The sequence below is a fragment of the Pan troglodytes genome, chromosome 1 (assembly GCF_028858775.2).
Source record: "Pan troglodytes isolate AG18354 chromosome 1, NHGRI_mPanTro3-v2.0_pri, whole genome shotgun sequence".
NCBI lineage: Eukaryota > Metazoa > Chordata > Mammalia > Primates > Hominidae > Pan > Pan troglodytes.
This window is the reverse complement of record NC_072398.2, coordinates 109,078,037-109,101,103: the sequence shown is the minus strand read 5'-3', so window position 1 is coordinate 109,101,103 and position 23,067 is coordinate 109,078,037. Positions and strand designations below refer to the sequence as shown.

Genomic DNA, 23,067 nt, shown 5'->3' with positions numbered 1-23,067 from the left:
TTGTCAAAGGCCCCCTATTTCACTGAAATGCCTTCTATATTCCCTACCCTCCAAGTGGATTGTAGACCTTCTAAGGTCTTTTGACATCTGCATATCTCTAGCACAGCACTTATCACGGTGATTATTTATCTGTTCATCTTTCCAAGTAGACACTCTCATTTTAACTCCCTACCCTAGTCGCCAGCATCCCCAGCATAGTGCCTGTCATAAAATGGTGCCACAATGAAAATTTGAAAAATGAATGAATTGAACGTGATAAACATAGATGAGAATCCTATATTCTACAATTTTTTAAATGTACTGAAATTATTCTTTTTGAATCCCCTTATTTATTTCTGTGACTTCTTTGGTGACAAAGTTAGAAAAAAGTGGAGGTCAGTAGGGAGATATGAAGGGACGCAGGTGGAAGCAGTGAGCCTGGGCGGGTGATGGAGTGGGAGATACGTGGCACAGGGGTCAGTGAGTTAATCTGGGCTCATTCAGAGAATGGAAGGTGTGTGCCAAGAAAACTGGTTGGATAGGGATAGGTCAGGGATTCCCTCTTGCATTCTCACATTTGGGGGCATGCGTGATTTTCTTTTCTTTTCTTTTTTTTTTTTTTTTTTTGAGACGGAGCATCGCTCTTTCTCCCAGGCTGGAGTGCAATGGTGCTATCTCGGCTCACTGCAACCTCCACCTCCCGGGTTCAAGCTATTCTCATGTCTCAGCCTTCCAAGTAGCTGGGACTACAGGTGCCTGCCACCATGCTCAGCTAATTTTTGTATTTTTAGTAGAGATGGGGTTTCACCATGTTGGTCAGGTTGTCCTCGAACTCCTGATCTCAGGTGATCCACCTGCCTCGGCTTCTCAAAGTGCTGGGATTCCAGGCATGAGCCACCATGCCTGGCCGCATGTGTCATTTTCTTGGGTGTTATACTGATCGTATATTTGCAGGTTTGCTTTTGTGACAGACTTCTTCTGGGGGAAAAAAAGTATCCTTCTATCTTTTTACTTTTGTCCAGTTCCAGGTATCCCTGTTTTTTTCTTCACTCTTCTTTCCTTGTTCATGGGAGTTTTTCTTCAGGACTTCAAGCCCAGCTTCGGAGAATCCTGGTTGTGTCATCTCATCTCCTTTCTGCTCTCTTCTCTACCTAGCCTTTCCACCCTCACACCTCCTGGGGTCTGAAAATGGAAAGATAAGGGTGTTTCCCTGAAAGTTGCTCTTCTGTGTGGGGATGACAGGTTCTAAAGACTCTTTTCTGGTTCCTGCCCTCATTGCCATGATTAATCAGTTAAGTGGCCCGAGGTTTTGTAACAGCACAGTCTTAAAATGCTTCTCCCAAGTTTAATTTCTCTCCATTTGACCTTTTAAGGATGTGAATTGGCTTTAAGCAGTAGACTCCCTTTAGTACGGCACTGTGAGCCTCTCAGTGAATCTGCTGCATCCATTCCACCCACGGGTCTGGAAACTTGTCTGTTTACCTTTCCCTAAAAACCTAAGATATATTTTTAAGAAGTGCCTTGTAACTTTTCATATAGCCTTTCCCCTACTTTGGGTAGACTGTTTCTTACAGGAATTTGGTAGATCTTTCCAAAGAGAATTCTGTATCTCTATTTTTAAAGCATAAATCCTGTCAACTTTGGAGGAGAACTGATTTGGCTTGAGTTTTCTCAGACATGGGAACTTTTGACCTAAGTTTGTATTTTACATTGTTGAAAGGGAACTCCGGGATCCCAGAAAACATATGGACTGCAATTGGGTAAAGTTTCTGTTTCAGTACTTATTCCTACTTACTAGCCGTTTAATCTTGGTCAAGTCAGCCATGTGGCTCTCAACTTCCTCATCTGTAACATAAAAGGATTAGAGTAGACAATCTCTAACAAATGCTATAATACCACTGACAAATAATAATATTAGCTAACATGTGTAAGGCACTGTGTTTAGTGCGTTTTCCCTTAATACAATAGCTTTGAGATATAATTTATATACCATACCATTTACTTCTTAAAAAAGTACACAATTCAGTAATTTTAGTAGATAGGAGTAACCATCACCACAGTCAATTCTAGAATATTTTTATACATCAGAAGAAACCCTTTACCCATTATCAATTACTCTCCATTCCTCCTAACTCCCTCCCAGCCCTAGGCAACTACTAGTCTACTTTCTGTCTTTATTTGCCTCTTCTGGACATTTCATACAAATGGAAACATGCAGCATGTAGTAATTTATGACAGCTTCTTTCACTTAGCATGAGGTTTTCAAAGTTCATTGATGTGGTAGCATTTATCAGTACTCTGTGCCTTTTTATGGCTGAATAATATGTTATCATATGGATTTACCACATTTTATCATTTTATTTATCCATCATCAGTTGATTGACATTTGAGTTGCTTCTACTTTTTGAGTATTATCAATAATTCTGTTATGAACATTCTTGTACAATTTTTTGGTAGACATTTATCTTCATATTTCTTGGATATATACCTAGGAGCAGAATTGCTGCGTTTAACCTTTTCAGGAACTGTCAGACTGTTCTGAAGTGAGTACATTATTTTACATTCCAACCAGCAGTGTATGAGAATTCCAGTTTCTCCACATCCTCATCAACAGTTGTTATTGTCTGTCTTTTTTATTATATTCATCTGTAATGTGAAGTGTTTATCTCATTGTGGTTTTGATTTACATTTCGCTGATGGTTGATGATTTTCAACGTCTTTTCATATACTTATTAGTCATTATGTATCTTCTTTGGAGAATGTCTGTTCAGATCCTTTACCTACTTTATAATTGGTTTATCTTTTTAATATTGAACTGTAATAGTTTTTAAAAAATATATCCTAAATACAAGTCTCTTATCAGATAATATGATTTGCAGATATTTTCTGTCATTCTATGTACTGTCTTTTCACATTCTTGATGATATACTTTTCAGCCCAAATGTTTTTAACTTGATGGAATACAATTTATTTTTTCTTTTGTTGCTTGTGCTTTCAGTCATATTTGTGAAAACTTTGCTTATCCCACATTACAAAGATTTACTATTTCTAAGTGATTTATAATTTTACCACCTACCTTTAGGTCTCTGATCCATTTTGAGTTAATTTTTATGTGCGAGGAGGGAGTCTAACTTGATTCTTTTACATGTGGATATTTAGTTGTCCCAGGACCATTTGTTGAATTAAGTGCCCAGAACAAGTACATCTATATATAGAGAAAGTAGATTAGTGGTTGTCAGAGACTGCAAGAAGGGAGGAATTGGAGAGTGACTGCCCATAGGTACAGGCATGCTTTTTGGCATTATGAAAATATTCTGGAATTAGGTAGTGGTGATGGTTGCAGAACTTTTGGAATATGGTAAAAGATACTGAAATATATGCTTAAAAATGGTGATTTTTGTGATATATGAATTATACTATAGAAATAATAATAACAGTAATAAAGCAAGGTGTCTTTCCACATCTCCATGCCTTGTATTTTCATTAAAAAAAAAAAAAAAAAAAGAATTTCAGGGCCAGGCTCAGTGGTTTACTCCTGTAATCCCAGCACTTTTGGAGGCCTAGGTGGGAGGATCGCTTGAGGCCAGAAGTTCAAAACCAGCCTGAGCAACATAGCAAGACGTTGTCTCCATGAAAAATAAAAAATTAGCCAGAAATGGTGATGTGTGCCCAGAGTTCCAACTACTTGGAAAGCTGAGGCAGGAGGATCGCTTGAGCCTAGGATTTCAAGGTTGCAGTGATCTATCATCACCACTGCACTCCAGCCTGGGTGACAGAACAAGACCCTGTCTCAAAAAAAAAAAAAAAAAAGCATCTCACTTTAATAGTAAGAGGATGCTGGCAGCATGTTGTGAGGAAATGTATTAGATGAAAGAAGTTAAATTCCAGTTCTCCTTTTTTCAGAAATGAGGTATAGGGGAGAGAAACACGTACTTGGAAAGAATTGACCCAGCTGAATTGGAAAATGTGGGAAGGGGATGGGGAAGAGGCTGCTCCACCTGAGATCTGGCTCCAGGACTTACAGCAAGGGGAACTTGGGCAAGTTACAGACTCTCTATGCCTCAGTTTCTTTATCAGCAAAACAGAATCATCCCATAAACTATAAGGTCGATGGTATCAGCGGGTTCCCAAACTGACTGCACATCTGAGTCATGTTAACAAACACATTCCAGGCCCCACCTGAGCCCTCTGAATCAGAATCCCTGTAAGGAGGACGATGAGCTTGAATTTGCACTGACTTTCCCAGCTGTTTCTTACTCTGATCAACTTGGGGGTAGGACCCATTGAGCTGCAGCACATCATTCCAAAGCCAAAACACAACAGCAGGACAAGAATATTTTCAAGGCAGTCTCTAAAGCAGAGGAGAAACTGTTGAGGGAACCTAGAAGTAAAGGAGATCTGGCTTGCTGGGCTCCATTAGAACTTTGAGTACAACAGAGACATGAGCCCTTCGGGACACATGCCTGAGGTAGTGACAGTCCAACTTTGGAAGAGTGGAAGCCCTAGTTTCAAATTCAAGCATGCTTTGAGTAGAAATTAAGTTTACCTCTTTTTGCACAGCAACATGGCCAATCTTTCCTAAGCTGCTCAGCTTACAAGAAAAGGAATCATACTGCTAAGAATTCAAACTTCAGCAGTCATAGGTAAGTAAGGAAGTCTTATAAACCCATTCTAGCCACCTAACCAGAAACTCGAAATTTAGCAGGTTCTTTCAGTTTCAGGACAGTTGTGTTCACTAGATCAGAGGAATTGAGACATGAAGAACAGACCCTTAAAAAGGGAAAGTGTTCCCTTCAGTTTGAGGACATCACTGGAACATTAGGGAAGTGGGAACACAGCTGCTCACTCTACAGTGTGGGTTGCCTTTGTGTCTGGAATGTGTCTGACATCCTGATCCCTGTGCACATTTCAGGGAGCCTTGGGAGGACCCCGAATCACTGATGGAATTGGGCAGTGCATGGAGATGGCTCAGCAGGACGAGGGTAAATGCAGGGGCAAGTCCAGGTCATACTGAGAGACAATGAGTGACGCTGATGAGGACAAAGATAAAATCAAAAGTTTGTGCTTCATCTTCAAAAACTCAAGCTGATAACAAACTTGGCCTGATGAGAAATAATAAGTATTTTTCTATTTACATGAGAATTTAATCTCAAAACAGAAATCAGAAAAATATGAAGTCCAGGGCATAAAACCTAAAACTATTGCTCATATTTATTGTTTCTAAATAGAGCAAAGTGTAAAATCTTCTCCATAAGACATACATTGTGGTTATAAAAAGGCAAAAGTCTTAGTGAGAATCATTGGTATTCCATAGAAGAGTGAATTAAACACAGCCAAGGGAAGACCCACGTCTCATACTTCTCTTGTATATTCCAAAGTTCCAGGGAAATTCCAGGTGATAGAGGTTATTTCCCATACTGTTAAAGCAAGGTTTCAGACACTTCTGAATTTTGGTCCCAGTACTCTAGAAGGGCACACCTCTGTCCTGGAAAATAATACAGGAATGAATACTCTTCCCGTGACCCATTCTGGTCATTCTTCCAGCATCACAAAAACCAAAAAATGGAAATATGGCCAAATACGTGATTAGCTGTCCCTCATCTTCAGGTTTCTTATCTGTTACTTATAGATAATAGCATTACCTTAAGGATTATGATGAAGATACAATGTCCAAATATAAACACAGTTTTGAGCAAAATGCCTTGTACGAATTGGTCAATGAATAATTACTAAATATGTGAATATTTACTGGATTGTATGGATCCTATGAATAATTACTGAATAATTATTGTGATTGCTTTTATTGGCAGTGCTGAAAACTCATCCCTTTGTGACCTCAAGTAACCCATGACACTTTGTGAACCTGCAGTTTTTTCATTTAGAAACTTGACAGATTTTCATTCTGACACAGAATGTCAGGTCTCCCAGACCCTAGAAAATACATTGACTTAAAGCCTTTGATACATCTCAAAGCAATATCCTTACAGTGTCACTGGAAGATGGTGTGGGCTGCAGAGAGGGATGCTTTCAAATGGGATTAACCAGTCCTCCTTCCTTCACTTCCACATGAATGCTGGGCAGCCCAGGGTCAACCCACTGCACCCTCAACTCAGGCAAGTCCAGCAGCCAATCTTAGGAGACCTGGGCTACAGAACAGTCTCTCAAGTTCCAGGCTCACAAAACCTAGGTGGGGATGAAAGCTGAGAAAGCGAAGAGGTGGTTCAGGGGATCACTCTTTCCTACTTGTTCCTCTCACCTCAAACTCACCTTCTACTGCACAGCAACACTGAGGATCGCCAACCAACCGTGACCATAACCTTGATCTTGCCATGTTCTGTTAGTGGAATGCAACCCAAAATCAATGGTGTTAGGTCATCTCAACAAAATATATATCAAACCATATTCCGTAAGAACTGCTCATGGCCCTGTTCTTTTCAGTATATGGGAAAACAAAATGGAAACAACAAAATAGCATCAGGTTTACAAAACTTCCCAAGATAGATGGTCACACATGTTTTCAGGAGACCTCTATATAAATGACTTTGATCACTTGATACCTTGAAAAGAGGTCTTGTGGCACTAGAATGACATCTATAAGTGACAAGTATAAAATGTAGTGCTCAGTGACATTAAAAAACAAATCAACCCACATAGAGGAAGAGCTTTGGACGTAGGGATGTCAAACTGGTCTAGAATGTAATGAAAACCCAAGAAGGTGCCCCAGTAAGAAAGAAGAAATCAGTCTAACAATGGGATGCAGCAGCAAGAATACTGAGACAGGAAAGAAAACATTTTAAAAAAATGAATTATTCATTCACTTTCTAGTGGATACAGAAAAAACTGCAGAAGACCCGGAGGATATCAGGGCAGGCTAAAACTTTGATATCTTACACCTGTGGAAAAGCCTTAAGCTCTGTTTTAACTGAGAGCAGGTGGGGTGACTTCATGACTACCATTAAGAAAATATAACCTGTTGGGAAACTGTTTCTGCCTTGATGATGTTGTACAGACAAGAGATAAACAGTGAGGAATATGCTTAGATGTATTGGGAAAGACACGGGTCTGTGGCATTGTCACAAGGGTACACGAATACTGAGAGTGAATGCTGAAGGAATGATCCCCATTGGTGGTGACCCTCAGGTGAGACTAGGGTGCCTGTGTTTCAGCAAAGCCTGGGCAATTCGAATGCAGGGCTCCTAAGATTCCATGACACCCCCACCTTCTAATTCTGTTATGGCAACTGCAGATGGTTACCTGGCACGCTGGCCACATTCTACCTCACTCTTATCAGAGTCTGACCTACTGGCAGTGCTTTCAGCTCTGTGTTCAGGCACCTCGAACCTTGTTTTTGCGGTGAAGGATCCTAAAGTGTTGTGGGGAGTGATCACATTTTTCACAACAGTAAGTTAAGAATTTCAGTTACTGACATCCCTCAGTCCTGATTAAACCTATTTGATTTCACCAGTTTTTAACCCATCATGTGTTTGCCTTTCTTCTCCCCAGTCCCTGGCCCCACCTCTTCTGCCACAAACGTCAGCATGGTGGTATCAGCCGGCCCTTTGTCCAGCGAGTAGGCAGAGATGAACATTCTAGAAATCAATGAGAAATTGCGCCCCCAGCTGGCAGAGAAGAAACAGCAGTTCAGAAGCCTCCGAGATAAATGTTTTGTAACTCAACTGGCCGGCTTCCTGGCCAACGGACAGAAGAAATACAGTAAGATCTATAGGCTCACCATCACGAAAGTGATGAATGATGTCCTGTCTTCTCTCTGAGACACTAAATGCTCTCTCCATCAAAAATAATTTCATCCTTCCTGTACTTCTAGGAAAACAGAAATGGGTATTTTAACATTTTGTTAAAGTTGGAAGACAGAGGTACCAAAGTATTTAGCAACTTTCCATGTTTGCAATCAGGTGGGGGTGGGACTAGAGTTAAACTGCCATTTATTGATTTCTGACACAGGCACAGAATGACCTGTTTTCTCCAAGAGGCTCAATCGTGTTTTCAAGAATCCTCTCTGTACCATATAAGATCCTGCAGACAAATAACATCTAGTCTGTTGTTCTAAATGTCTGAGACTAGTGAACTTTTATTCAGTTCAAGTTTCTGTTGAGGCCCAACAGGCAAAGCTCTGTTCTCGTGACTCTGAGGGAAACTTGGTGATAGTAGCCAGTACCTGCTCTGAGGGGCTTCAAGAGGAGTCTACTCCTAATAGAACCTGTGCTGTCTATAAGTGACAGCATCAAGAGCAGGGAGTAGGGGCCGTGCATGGTGGCTCACTCCTGTAATCCCAGCACTTTGGGAGGCTGAGGCGGGCAGATCATGAGGTCAGGAGTTTGAGACCAGCCTGGGCAACATGGAGAAACCCCATCTCCACTAAAAATACAAAAAGTAGATGGCGTGGTGGCAGGTGACTGTAATCACCCCTGCTCAGGAGGCTGAGGCAGGAGAATCCTTTGAACCCAGGAGGCTGAGGTTGCAGTGAGCCAAGATTTTGCCATTGCACTCCAGCCTGGGCGACAGGGCAAGACTGTTAAAAAATAATAATAATAATGATAAATAAAAATAAGAATAAAAAGCAGAGAGTAGCTTGGTGAGAGTGAAGTCCTGCTTCCTGGGGCACAGAGTCTTGTTGCTAAAGAGGAAGAAAGATCGCACCCGAGAATGTGTGGAGACAGCAGTGCAGTGTACAGAGCAGGGACCGTGGGCCTGTCTCCTGGGCTCCATCCAAGTTGTTTGTCTTGTCTGTCCCTCAGTTACCTCACCTGTTCAGAGGGTACTACAATAATACCTACCTCTGTAAATTGCTGCAGTGAATTACATGAGCTATTTCTTGTCAATCTCCTAGAACATTTATTGGCACACAGTAAACACTATCTATTAGTTCTTCATTCTGCTGTTTCTAAATTAACACAAACTTTATTAGCATTTGGGCATATTTCCTTCATGGCCTTATGGTGTTATGTGTCACTCTTTATGCTTCAGATATGATTCTTAAAATCATAACTGAAGATATGATTTAAAAATCAAAGATTTTAAAAATCTTTCGCATACTTGTCCTTGAAATTCCCAGTAAAAGGGAAACCATCAGTCCCATAGTCCTAGGGGCCTTCCCGACTGTACAAGAAATCACTACTTCATGCCCCAGTGCAGTGTTTTAGAGGAGAGGCTTCAAGGCTTGGGAAAGTGGCCCCGCATTCAGAGTCAGACCTCAGGGACTGTGAATTCTGACTCCACTTCGTTGTGGTTGAATCATCTTGTCAACTTCCTTGATGTGCCCTTGAGGTTCTCTTTCTTCATCTCTAAATTTTGGAGGATCAGATGCCAGAAAGTCAGGAGACTAAAGAGTAAAGATGTGGAAATCCCTGTCTAGACCCTGGTACTGGGGAGAGTTTTGTCCTTGGGATGGACCTGGCTCCTGTCCTGTAGGCAATGACCACAGCAGCATGTCCAGCCTTCCACTGAGGCAGGCGTGTCTATCTTTTCTCAGAATATGAAGAGTGCGAAGACCTCATAAAATTTATGCTGAGGAATGAGCGACAGTTCAAGGAGGAGCAGCTCAAGCAAGCTGAGGAGCTCAGGTGAGGGGACCCCATGGGGGCAGGCAGGGGGGCAGGTGTGTAAATCTCTGAAGTACAACAGCTCGGTGGGGAAACGTAAGAGCTAAGCTGGGCCAGGGGAAGGGCAGGAATTGCCATGGCAGGCTCGCTACACACAAATATTTATCAAACAGAGAAGAAGGATGATAAAAATTTATGGGTTGCAGTTGTTTCTCAGAGCCTTGTTTTCTCTTTTTCAAACAAGTAATTGTTGATGTGAAATTTACATAACACAAAATTAACCAAAGGAGTGTGAACCACACAGCAGCATTCAGTATACTCAAAATGGTGTGCCGTCACCACCCCACTTACCCTTAGTGAGAATCACCTCCTGACTGACTGCGGCTTCTCATTCTTTCACTCAATCAATGTTGCCTTCTCGACCCTGTCATTCTTTTCTTCTTTCGTCTTTTCAATTCGCCCCATCTGCATCTGGCCTCATTTCTGTACATGGCTTTGTATCTAGTGGCCGCAAGATGCACTATGTATTTTCACATGGAAATGTCCATGGCCAGAGTGAGGAACTGAAAGGATGTCTTTTTGAAATGGAATTAGGAAGACACCTACTTTTGTTTACAGAAGAGAAAGATGAATGGAACATCATCGAGGATCTTGCAGGAGCCCTCTCTGATACAGAGGGAGCCTGTAAACCATTTTCTATTCTTTCTCTTGGCCATAGACATTCCTTTCAACATGTGCTGACCTTCTGCTTAGAGGTCTCCTTGAGGACATTGTCTCAGAAATCTCTGTTGCAATATTTGAGCGGATCACTCAACCCTTTCCACTCTTAAATTTTCTCTACCGTCTCACCTTAGGCAATATAAAGTCCTGGTTCACTCTCAGGAACGAGAGCTGACCCAGTTAAGGGAGAAGTTACGGGAAGGGAGAGATGCCTCCCGTTCATTGCATGAGCATCTCCAGGCCCTCCTCACTCCGGATGAGCCGGACAAGTCCCAGGGGCAGGACCTCCAAGAACAGCTGGCTGAGGGGTGTAGACTGGCACAGCAACTTGTCCAAAAGCTCAGCCCAGGTAAGGTGGCCATAGGCCCTGATGACCCAAAACCCCAGGCTTATGAGAGGCTCCAGACCTCCATACTTTCACAATGACAGTTGTATCAATGGTGTTTTTTTTCCACTAAGCTTATGTGGCCACGACATGACCAGGACTTCCTGCGTAAGAATGGAGATGGGAAACCCATGGGGTTGGAGGTCACAGTATTGCAAGTGTCCCTCCTCCCTTGATGGAAGGTGGTCTTTGGAGCAAGAGGCAGCCTCTATCTAGTTTTAAAGGACAGGAAGGAGGCTGCGATGGGAGCAGGCTTGTTAGAGTGAAAAGAGCTCTGGACTAAGAATGAAGGTTCCCAGGCTGTCTTTTGGGCAATGTTCTTAGTAACTGTCAGAGAGTGAATGACTTGTCCTTCCTGAGTTTCTCTCTCTCCGTGGCAGACAAATTGTCTCTTGCAAGGGTCTGAAGCATTCAAATGTGGGAACACTTACAACTGCTTTCCAAAATGAGATGAAGCCCCTCGCCGTGTGATGTTGGAGAAGGCACTTGATGTGGGGGCGTTTTATGGTAGGAAGTGCTTCAGACTGGATCACTCCCCATGGATAGAATGTCCCTGAATAACACAGCAGAAGCCACTTGGAGACTTGAAATCTTCTGATGCATAGAGGACTGTGGGACAAGTTTGTCTGCTTCTAAGAGAAAGAATTAGGTTTGAAATGCGAACTGTGACAGGACACCAAGCCCGTGCCTGGGAATCAGATCTGGCAGGATTGGGGAGACAGCTGCCAACGTCCAGAGAGAGGCTGCACAAGCCTCCAGTGATATGGGAAGCAAAAGGTCTTTTCAATATTTGGCCACATCTTGATGGTGGCCCTCCACATCAGAAATGCATTGCCTGATGGATCAGGAAACCATGCCAGGGCATTCTGTTAAAGATAAAACATGAGAGTTTTCAGTTGAACGGTGACCCATGCCTAGATGTTCATGTCTCTGTTGCACATTGGGCTGACTGTGCTTGCAGACTGTGAAGTGGGAAATATCTGAATGAACATTTCTGTATTTACAGAAAATGACAACGATGACGATGAAGATGTTCAAGTTGAGGTGGCTGAGAAAGTGCAGAAATCGTCTGCCCCCAGGTAACACTGAATACTCAGGAACAATTAATGGATGGTAACATATGAGGAATATCTAGGAGGCACACCCTCTCTGGCATCTATGATGGGCCAAAAACCCGCATTCGCTTGGCCACAGTATGTGAAATATAACCCAGCTTAGACACAGGGTGCGGCAGCTGTCATGTTTCTCTATGTGTGCCGAGTGTCATGTCTGCACCGTACAGGGATAGCTGAGTCTTCATCCTCCTCAGCTCCTATCTGTCCAGTGCAATGAACAGCAGCTGCTCTCTTCCTCTCTGGTTCCCATGGCAGCCATGCTCTGTTGCAGAGAGAACAGGATTGCATGTTCCCTCTTAATGGGAACCTCCATTTTGCTTTCTGGGACCACTCTCTTAATGCCTCCTGTCAAAACCAGCTAGGACTCCCTGGGGTCCAATCCCTCTGTGTTTAATCTTCTGTCATCTCTGTCCCACCTGGCTCATCAGGGAGATGCAGAAGGCTGAAGAAAAGGAAGTCCCTGAGGACTCACTGGAGGAATGTGCCATCACTTGTTCAAATAGCCATGGCCCTTATGACTCCAACCAGCCACATAGGAAAACCAAAATCACATTTGAGGAAGACAAAGTCGACTCAACTCTCATTGGCTCATCCTCTCATGTTGAATGGGAGGATGCTGTACACATTATTCCAGGTAGCCTCTGTTTTCCTTGTGTCTCATACCTCTCTCTAGGCTGAGGAAGATAAACTCTGAAGACAGGCTCTATAAACACAAATTCATTTGAATAAAAACTATGATGCGTTTCTAAACAGATATCAGGGAGTTTTTTTGTCCTTCTCAGCTAATGTCATGCCTTTGCCTGCCAGTCCCCAGTATCAAGTTACTCAACCCCAGGCAAGTGTGACAATCTCATAGTCACCTGAGTGCAGGAGGTGCACAGACAGTATCTGTCAGGCCTCCCAGCTTCGATTCAGTATCTCTTGTCATCTGTGATTAAGTCATCTGTCCCTGAACAATGTCCATGGAGTTTCTATGCCTGTTTAAGGAAGCTGGCAGCCTTGCCTTTGTATTTGGAAATATTGTTCCCCAGGCTTCACTGCTCTCAGCTTTCATCTGGATCTCCTTTAAGTCAGCTTGCTTAGCTGCACAGTCACCCTGAAATCAGGATGGAAACTTTTCTTCTTTACTTTGCTGATATATTTCCATAAAGCAAGGCTGCACCCTGGTTCTCCACCCTGTCAATGCAATGGCTGATCCAATGTTTCTTTGTAGCATCGTGGATTTTTTTTTTTTTTTTTTTGCGATGGAGTCTTGCTCTGTCACCCAGGCTGGAGTGCAGTGGCACCATCTTGGCTTGGTGCAACCTCTGCCTCCCAGATTCAAGTGATTCTCCTGCCTCAGCCTCCTGAGTTGCTGGGACCACAGGTGCACAACATCACATCTGGCTAATTTTTGTATTTTTAGTAGAGACAGGGTTTCCCCATATTGGCCAGGGTAGTCCTGAACTCATGACCTCAAATGATTCACCTGTCTTGGCCTCCCAAATCACAGATTCTTTTTAAAGCAAGAGTTGTTCAAATTTATCTATCAGTCGTGTTTCATGTATAGATGCCTGTAAACATTTAATGTCCATGTTACCTGGTGATATAAGTCCGTATTGCAGCAACACTCTTAGAAAATTGTTTGACCAATTTTTGGAGATTTTTTTGGGGAAAAAATTTTGTTTAACTTTGACTCAGGCAGGGAATATGGCATTATGGTCTACACGTAGAGGGAGATTTTGGCCTGTGGGTCTGGAAAGCAGGGTCATCTAATTCTCACCAAAGTTAATCTAGGACACCCTAGAATATTCCTGTCAGAATCCTTATTCTTGCACTGAGAATAGTTATGTCCTTGTGCTATGACTGGACAGTGATTTGTTCATATGTGAAGTATGAATTGCTTAATGTGACCTGCTTCTCTGAATTTATTTACAGAAAATGAAAGTGATGATGAGGAAGAGGAAGAAAAAGGGCCAGTGTCTCCCAGGTAATGTTGTGGAATTGTTGGCTGTTAATTCAGTAGTGACATCTGGAGATTGTAGATTTAGGGAAAATGAGGAAGTGATGAATAGAACTATTTCTTCCATTCACCCAGCTACAAATTGTGCTGATTTACAATGTTGTATGTTATTTGTGGCACTTGTATTGGTTTTAATTTCATAGTCCTCTCAAGATAGGAACTTGCCATCAGATGAGCCAGGTGAACTAGCCAAACAGGGTTTTCTTGTTGATCTTTTCAAAAAACCAGCCCTGGATTCATTGATTTTTTTGAAGGGTTTTTTGTGTCTCTATCTCCTTTAGTTCTGCTCTGATCTTAGTTACTTCTTGTCTTCTGCTAGCTTTTGAATTTGTTTGCTTTGCTTCTCTAGTTATTTTAATTGTGATGTTAGGGTGTCAATTTTAGATCTTTTCTGCTTTCTCTTGTGGGCATTTAGTGCTATAATTTTCCCTCTACACATTGCTTTAAATGTGTCCCAGAGATTCTGGTATGTTGTGTCTTTGTTCTCATTGGTTTCAAAGAACATCTTTATTTCTGCCTTTCCCAGTAGTCATTCAGGAGCAGGTTGTTCAGTTTCCATGTAGTTGTGCGGTTTTGAGTGAGTTTCTTAATCCTGAGTTCTAATGTGATTGCACTGTGGTCTGACAGTTTGTTGTGATTTCCATTCTTTTACATTTGCTGACGAGTGCTTTACCTCCAACTATGTGGTCAATTTTGGCATAAGTGTGATGTGGTGCTGAGAAGAATGTATATTCTGTTGATTTGGGGTGGAGAGTTCTGTAGATGTCTTTTAGGTCTGCTTGGTGGAGAGCTGAGTTCAAGTCCTGGATATCCTTGTTAAGCTTCTGTCTCATTGATCTGTCTAATATTGACAGTGGGGTGTTAAAGTCTCCCATTATGATTGTGTGGAGTCTAAATCTCTTTGTAGGTCTCTCAGGACTTGCTTTATGAATCTGGGTGCTCCTGTATAGGGTGCATATATATTTAGGATAGTTAACTCTTCTTGTTGAATTGATCACTTTACCATTATGTAGTGGCCTTCTCTGTCTCTTTTGATCTTTGTTGGTTTAAAGTCTGTTTTATCAGAGACTAGGATTGCAACCCCTGCCTTTTTTTGTTTTCCATTTGCTTGGTAGATCTTCCTCCATCCCTTTATTTTGAGCCTATGTGTGTCTCTGCATGTGAGATGGGTTTCCTGAGTACAGCACACTGATGGGTCTTGACTCTTTATCCAATTTGCCATTCTGTGTTTTTTTAACTGGGGCATTTAGCCCATTTACATTTAAGGTTAATATTGTTATGTGTGAATTTGATCCTGTCGTTATGATGTTAGCTGGTTATTTCGCCCGTTAGTTGATGCAGTTTCTTCCTAGCGTCAATGGTCTTTACAGTTTGGCATGTGTTTGCAGTGGCTGGTACCGGTTGTTCCTTTCCATGTTTAGTGCTTCCTTTAGGAGCTCTTGTAAGGCAGGCCTGGTGGTGACAAAATCTCTCAGCATTTGCTTCTCTGTAACGGTTTTATTTCTCCTTCACTTATGAAGCTTTGTTTGGCTGGATATGAAATTCTGGGTTGAAAATTCTTTTCTTTAAGAATGTTGAAGATGCTGGAGAGGATGTGGAGAAATAGGAAAACTTTTACACTGTTGGTGGGACTGTAAACTAGTTCAACGATTGTGGAAGGCAGTGTGGCAATTCCTCAGGGATCTAGAACTAGAAATACCGTTTGACCCAGCCATCCCATTACTGGGTGTATACCCAAAGGATTATAAATCATGCTGCTGTAAAGACACATGCACACATATGTTTATTGTGGCACTATTCACAATAGCAAAGACTTGGAACCAAGCCAAATATCCAGCAATGAGAGACTGGATTGGTTGACCATACCTCAAAAGCTGTATTCTCATGGTAACTGCAGGGAAACTTGAGCACATTTTATGCAAAATTATTGAGGACATGCTTTTCATGATCACTGTTCACTGTGTGTCCTGAGAGCACAAATACAGAGTGTCCTTTGACTCCCTCATCAGTGTGTCACCTGACGAATTCACTGAGCTCACTCTGTGTGTGTGTGTGTCTTTCTCTTTTGTTGTTTTCTACCTGGCCCTGTTCTATCCCAACATAAAGGCAATAATTTGTTACCTCATTAATGGATCTGTCCTTTTTCTTTTCAAACTCTTCCTTACGTTAGCCATGAAATCTAGCTGGGGCTGTGTGGTTTCTGATTCCCCCTGGCTTATTCTTTACTTTTTCCCACTTTTCCAGGCTCAGCAGGGAGCTGCTGGATGACAAAGGGCCTGAAGTCTTGCAGGACTCACTGGATAGATGTTATTCAACTCCTTCAGGTTGTCTTGAACTGACTGACTCATGCCAGCCCTACAGAAGTGCCTTTTACGTATTGGAGCAACAGCGTGTTGGCTTGGCTGTTGACATGGATGGTGAGTACCTTTCTATGAAGGTGATAAGGATCCACTGAGTCTTCTGGTTAGGGTCATATTCCTACTGCAAGTGGCCCTTACTGAGCTGAGAGATGTCATTGCCACAGGGAGGACCTATAGGCACATGTAGGTTGAATGAAACTCTAGTTCCACTTGGAAGCCCAGACAAGGGATGGGTCAGTGAGCAAGGCTCTCTTCCTAGTCTCAGGCCATGCCTGTGGCGCCCTAATCCTACTCTCAAGATGTTGGATCTGGGCAGATGTGACGAATTCACACGACTCTGATTTTGTCTCAATTTTGTAGATCTTGTAGATTTCATCCTTCACTCTAATTTCAGCGTCTAAAATCCTCACTACCATGAACAATCTGAGTATTTGATGAGACAGGGCTGAATAGTGCAGTTTTTCTCCTAGCCACCATTTGGGGGCATTTGCTTTAAATCGATTGGAAAAATATGGCATAACCATTTGCACAAACTTGGGACAAATGATATTGGGATAACGGTCTACCAGAATAGGGAATTTTACCCACAGTTTCTGGAACAAAAACTAAGGAATCTCTATCGTGATCAGCTTTCAGGCCTCCTGAAGAATATCTCTCACAGTGTCCTATTCTCATGCTGAGGAGCCTGAAGTCCCTGTGTGAGGATTAGACAGTGGATTGTTATGTGTGTAGGAGAACCAGCTTAATATGTCTGTCCATGTCTGAACTTATTGCAGAAATTGAAAAGTACCAAGAAGTGGAAGAAGACCAAGACCCATCATGCCCCAGGTAACTTTGAGCAATTATGGATGCTTCATTCTGTGTTGACACCTGGAGATGCCAGGTCCAGGGAAAACAAGAGTGTGTTCAATTTCATGTTTTCAACGAAGGTTGAATTACTCCTACTGACATTGCTGTTGGTTTTCATTGCAGTAGATGTTTAGGTTTCCATTTCTTCCTCCCCTTATCATTTACTAACTTACTGTAGGTTGACCATACCTCAAAGGCTGTGTGGCAACTGCATGGAATCTTGAGCAAGTTTATGGAAAATTATTGAGCCCACTCTTTTCATGATCACTGTTCACTGTGTGTCCCGAGGGCACTAACTCAGAGTGTCCTTTGACCCCTTCATCAGTGTGTCACCCGGCCAATTCGCTGGGCTCACTTTCTCCTCTCTCTCTCTCTCCCTCTCCCTGTCTTTCTCTTTCATTCTTTTCTACCTGGCCCTGGTCTATCCCAACATAAAGGCAATAATTCATTACCTCATTAATGGATCTGTCCTTTTTCTTTTTAAACAGTTCCTTATGTTAGCCATGAAGTCTACCTGGGGCTGTGTGGTTTCTGATTCCCCCTGGCTTATTCTTTACTTTTTCCTACTTTTCCAGGCTCAGCAGGGAGCTGCTGGATGAGAAAGGGCCTGAAGTCTTGCAGGACTCACTGGATAGATGTTATTCGACTCCTTCAGGTTATCTTGAACTGCCTGACTTAGGCCAGCCCTACAGCAGTGCTGTTTACTCATTGGAGGAACAGTACCTTGGCTTGGCTCTTGACGTGGACAGTGAGTACCTTACTATGAAGGTGATAAGCCTCCACCTGGTCTTCCAGATAGGGGTGATATTCCTGTTCCAAGTGGCCCTTACTGACCCGAGAGATGTCATTGCCGCAGGCAGGACCTATGGGCGCATATAGGTTGTAATGAAACTGTAGTCTCAGTTGGAAGCCTAGACATGAAATGGGTCAGTGAGCAAGGCTCTATTCCTAGTCTCCAGCCATGCCTGTGGCAACCTGAGCCCGCTCTCAGCACATTGGACCCAGGCAGATGTAAAAAATTCACAGAACTATGATTTGGACTCAAGGGTTTGTAGATTTCCTCCTTCATTCTAATTTCAGTGTCTAAAATTCTTGCATCCATGAACGAGCTGGGCATTTGATGAGACAGGGCTGAATACTGCAGTTTTCCTCCTAGAAATCATCTGGGGCATTTTCTTTGAACTGATGGGAACAATAAGGCATAACTGTTTGCACAAACTTGGGATAAATGATTTTGGGATAACGATCTACCAGAATGGGGATATTTCACCCTTGGTTCTGAGATGCAAACCAAAGAATATCATGACCAGCTTTCAGGCCTCCTGAAGTATATCTCTCACATTGTCCTGTTCTCATGCTGAGGAGCCTGAGATCCCTGTGTGGGGATTAGACAGTGGACTGTTATGGGTGTAGGTGAATTGGCTTATTTAGTCTGTCCCTGTCTGAATGTATTGCAGGAATTAAAAAGGACCAAGAAGAGGAAGAAGACCAAGGCCCACCATGCCCCAGGTAACTGAGCAGTTGTGAACAGCTACTTCTGTGTTGACATCTGGAGACTCCTGGTTCAGAGAAAACAGAGCGGGCTGACATTATCGATTACATCTTTTCAACCAAGCCTGAATTATTCCTAGTAACATTGCTGTGGGTTTTCATTGCAGTAGATATTTAGGTTTCCATTTCTTCCTCCCCTTATCATTTACTAACCTACTGTAGGTGGACCAGACTTCAGAAACTGTATTCTCATGGCGACTGCATGGAAACTTGAGCACATTTTATGGAAAATTATTGAGCGCAGTCTTTTCATGATCACTGTATGCTGTGTGTCCTGAGGGCACTAACTCAGAGTGTCCTGTTACTCCCTCATCAGTGTGTCACCTGGACAATTCACTGAGCTCATTCTCTCTCTGTGTGTGTGTGTGTCTGTGTGTGTGTGTGTGTCTATCTGTCTTTCTCTTTCATTCTTTTCCATTTGGCCCTGTTCTGTCCCCACATGAAGGCAATAATGTGTTACCTCATTAATGGATCTATCCTTTTACTTTTTTAACCACTTCCTTATGCTACCCATGAAACCTAGTTGGGGCTCTGTTGTGTCTGATTTCCCCTGGCTTATTCTTTACTTTTTCCTCCTTTTCCAGGCTCAGCAGGGAGCTGCTGGAGGTAGTAGAGCCTGAAGTCTTGCAGGACTCACTGGATAGATGTTATTCAACTCCTTCCAGTTGTCTTGAACAGCCTGACTCCTGCCAGGCCTATGGAAGTTCGTTTTATGCATTGGAGGAAAAGCATGTTGGCTTTTCTCTTGACGTGGGAGGTGAGTACCTTTCTATGAAGGTGATAAGGATCCACTGAGTCTTCCATATAAAGATCATATTCCTGCTCCAAGTGGCCATTACTGAGCTGAGAGATGTCATTGCTGCAGTGAGGACCTATAGGCACATGTAGGTTGAATGAAACTCTAGTTCTACCTGGAAGCCCAGACATGGGATGGGTCAGTGAACATGGCTCTCTTCCTAGTCTCAGGCCATACCTGTGGCACTCTGATTCTATTCTCATGACATTGGACCTGGGCAGATGTGACAAATTCAGAGAACTATGATTTTGACTCAAGGGTTTGTAGATTTCCTTTTTCACTCTAATTTCAGTGTCTAAAGTCCTCACAACCATGAACAATCTGAGTATTTGATGAGACAGGGCTAAATATTGCAGTTTTTCTCCTAGAAATCATTTGAGGGTATTTGCTTTAAATTGATTGGAAAAATATGGCATAACTGTTTGCACAAACTTGGGACAAATGATATTGGGATAACGATCTACTAGAATAGGGACATTTTACCCACAGTTTCTGGGAGAAAAACCGAGGAATTTCTATCATGACCAGCCTTCAGGCCTCCTGAAATATATCTCTCACAGTGTCCTATTCTTATGCTGAGGAGCCTGAGGTCCCTGTGTGAGGATTAGACAGTGGATTGTTATGTGTGTAGGGGAATCAGCTTAATGTGTCTGTCCATGTCTGAATTTATTGCAGAAATTGAAACGAAGGGGAAGGGGAAGAAAAGAAGGGGAAGAAGATCAAAACCCACCATGCCCCAGGTAACTTTCAGCAATTGTGGATGCTTAATTCTGTGTTAACACCTGGAGGCAACAGATTCAGGGAAACCAGAGTGTGTTTGATGTCACGTTTTCAACGAAGGCTGAATTACTCCTACTGTCATTGCTGTTGGTTTTCATTGCAGTAGATGTTGAGGTTTCCATTTCTTCCTCCCCTTATCATTTACTAACGTACCATAGGTTGACCATACTTCAAAAGCTGTACTCTCATGGCCACTGCATCGAATTTTGAGCATATTTTATGGAAAACTATTGAGCTCACTCTTTTCATGATCACAGTTTGCTGTGTGTCATGAGGGCACTAACTCAGAGTGTCCTTTTACTCCCTTACCAGTATGTCACCTGGCCAATTCACTAGCTCACTTTCTCTCTGTCTCTGTCTCTCTGTGTTTCTCTTTCATTGTTTTCTACCTGGCCCTGTTCTATCCCAACATAAAGGCAATAAAATTTTTTTTTTTACCTCATTAATGGATCTATCCTTTTTCTTTTCTAACCACTTCCTTATGTTACTTCTGAAATCTAGTGAGGCTCTGTGGTGTCTGATTTTCCCTGGCTGCTTCTTTAGTTTTGTCTCCTTTTCCAGGCTCAACGGCATGCTGATGGAAGTGGAAGAGCCTGAAGTCTTACAGGACTCACTGGATAGATGTTATTCGACTCCGTCAATGTACTTTGAACTACCTGACTCATTCCAGCACTACCGAAGTGTGTTTTACTCATTTGAGGAAGAGCACATCAGCTTCGCCCTTTACGTGGACAACAGGTTTTTTACTTTGACGGTGACAAGTCTCCACCTGGTGTTCCAGATGGAAGTCATATTCCCACAATAAGCAGCCCTTACTAAGCCCAGAGATGTCATTCCTGCAGGCAGGACCTATAGGCACGTGAAGATTTGAATGAAAGTATAGTTCCATTTGGAAGCCCCGACATAGGATGGGTCAGTGGGCATGGCTCTATTCCTATTCTCAAACCATGCCAGTGGCAACCTGTGCTCAGTCTGAAGACAGTGGACCCACGTTAGGTGTGACACGTTCACATAACTCTGCAGCACATACCGGGAGTGATCAGTCAGACATTTTAATTTGAACCACGTATCTCTGGGTAGCTACAAAATTTCTCAGGGATTACATTTTGCAGGCATGTCTCTGAGCTTCTAAACCTGCTCAAGGTCAGTGTCATCTTTGTGTTTAGCTCATCCAAAGGTGTTACCCTGGTTTCAATGAACCTAATCTCATTCTTTGTGTCTTCAGTGTTGGCTTGTTTTAGCTGATCCATCTGTAACACAGGAGGGATCCTTGGCTGAGGATTGTATTTCAGAACCACCAACTGCTCTTGACAATTGTTAACCCGCTAGGCTCCTTTGGTTAGAGAAGCCACAGTCCTTCAGCCTCCAATTGGTGTCAGTACTTAGGAATACCACAGCTAGATGGACAAACAGCATTGGGAGGCCTTAGCCCTGCTCCTCTCAATTCCATCCTGTAGAGAACAGGAGTCAGGAGCCGCTGGCAGGAGACAGCATGTCACCCAGGACTCTGCCGGTGCAGAATATGAACAATGCCATGTTCTTGCAGAAAACGCTTAGCCTGAGTTTCATAGGAGGTAATCACCAGACCGCTGGAGAATGTAGAACACTGAGCAGGACAACTGACCTGTCTCCTTCACATAGCCCATATCACCACAAATCACACAACAAAAAGGAGAAGAGATATTTTGGGTTCAAAAAAAGTAAAAAGATAATGTAGCTGCATTTCTTTAGTTATTTTGAACCCCAAATATTTCCTCATCTTTTTGTTGTTGTCATGGATGGTGGTGACATGGACTTGTTTATAGAGGACAGGTCAGCTGTCTGGCTCAATGATCTACATTCTGAAGTTGTCTGAAAATGTCTTCATGATTAAATTCAGCCTAAACGTTTTGCCGGGAACACTGCAGAGACAATGCTGTGAGTTCCCAACCTCAGCCCATCTGCGGGCAGAGAAGGTCTAGTTTGTCCATCACCATTATGATATCAGGACTGGTTACTTGGTTAAGGAGGGGTCTAGGAGATCTGTCCCTTTTAGAGACACCTTACTTACAATGAAGTACTTGGGAAAGCGGTTTTCAAGAGTATAAATATCCTGTATTCTAATGATCATCCTCTAAACATTTTATCATTTATTAATCCTCCCTGTGTCTATTATTATATTCATATCTCTACACTGCAAATTTTGGGTCTCAATTTTTACTGTGCCTTTGTTTTTACTAGTGTCTGCTGTTGCAAAAAGAAGAAAACATTCTCTGAGTTTTAATTTTTGTCCAAAGCTAATTTTAATCTATACAATTAAAACCTTTTGCCTATCACTCTGGACTTTTGGATTGTTTTTTACATTCAGTGTTATAATATTTGATTATGCTGATTGGTTTTGGTGGGTACTGATGCGAATTAATAAAAACATTTCATTTCCATGTTTATTTTCTAATCTCTTCCACATTGTAGGCTATGTTTACCATACGTAGCAGAATGTATTTACATTTCTTGGTTCTAGTCATTTGTATTCTTCGTGAGTGTGAGTGTGTGTGTGTGTGTGTGTGCCTGTGTGTCTGTGTGTGCCTTTGGCATTTAGGAAGGGTTGTATAGCTCATGGTCAATATTGCACTAAAAATATTTTTGATGGTTTTCCTCCCTTTGAACTAGACACACTTCTAATATTTGGTTTATAGTTTTAAATTATAACTTTCAGCATCAAATATTTCCATACAACAGTCAATTACATGATGTGTTTTCTTTTTCCTACCTCCTTTACCTGCCACTTCTCATAATAGTATTTGAACCTAAACATATACCGGTGACATTCTGTGATTATCATCTTGCCCCTACCTTGGTTTTGGTTTTTGGTGCAGTTCCAGGTTCTTGGTGTCTTTGTTTGGGACACCAAGAGCCTGGAACTGCACGGCACCAGCTGGTAAGAATTAGGCTTTTTTGGCCGGGCGCGGTGGCTTATGCCTGTAATCCCAG

The 23,067-nt window shown here is 42.4% G+C and overlaps 2 protein-coding genes across 6 annotated transcripts in view; both read left to right on the top strand.

Annotated features, from left to right (window-relative positions):
* Window positions 1-6,620, top strand: part of LOC107971330 (notch homolog 2 N-terminal-like protein A) — a 250,005-nt gene extending 243,385 nt beyond the window's left edge. For 2 of the 5 annotated variants that reach the window (XM_063815262.1, XM_063815241.1), the window contains 2 exons: window positions 4,540-4,622; window positions 5,790-6,620. In XM_063815262.1, the coding sequence (XP_063671332.1) occupies window positions 4,540-4,598 (59 nt within the window). In that variant the 3' untranslated portion in view covers window positions 4,599-4,622; window positions 5,790-6,620. Of the gene's footprint in view, window positions 1-4,539 lie in introns of all 5 variants that reach the window. The other 3 variants (XM_063815240.1, XM_063815239.1, XM_054669696.2) reach the window with 2 other exon arrangements.
* Window positions 4,879-22,523, top strand: LOC112208384 (neuroblastoma breakpoint family member 15). The gene is given in 15 exon segments (XM_054669669.2): window positions 4,879-4,961; window positions 7,483-7,692; window positions 9,470-9,560; window positions 10,394-10,608; window positions 11,651-11,723; window positions 12,188-12,393; window positions 13,677-13,728; window positions 16,006-16,178; window positions 16,898-16,949; window positions 17,546-17,718; window positions 18,428-18,479; window positions 19,106-19,278; window positions 19,993-20,038; window positions 20,040-20,057; window positions 20,659-22,523. Coding segments are annotated over 14 exon segments (1,701 nt in total). The 5' UTR covers window positions 4,879-4,961; window positions 7,483-7,559; the 3' UTR covers window positions 20,903-22,523.
* The last annotated feature ends 544 nt before the right edge of the window (window positions 22,524-23,067 follow it).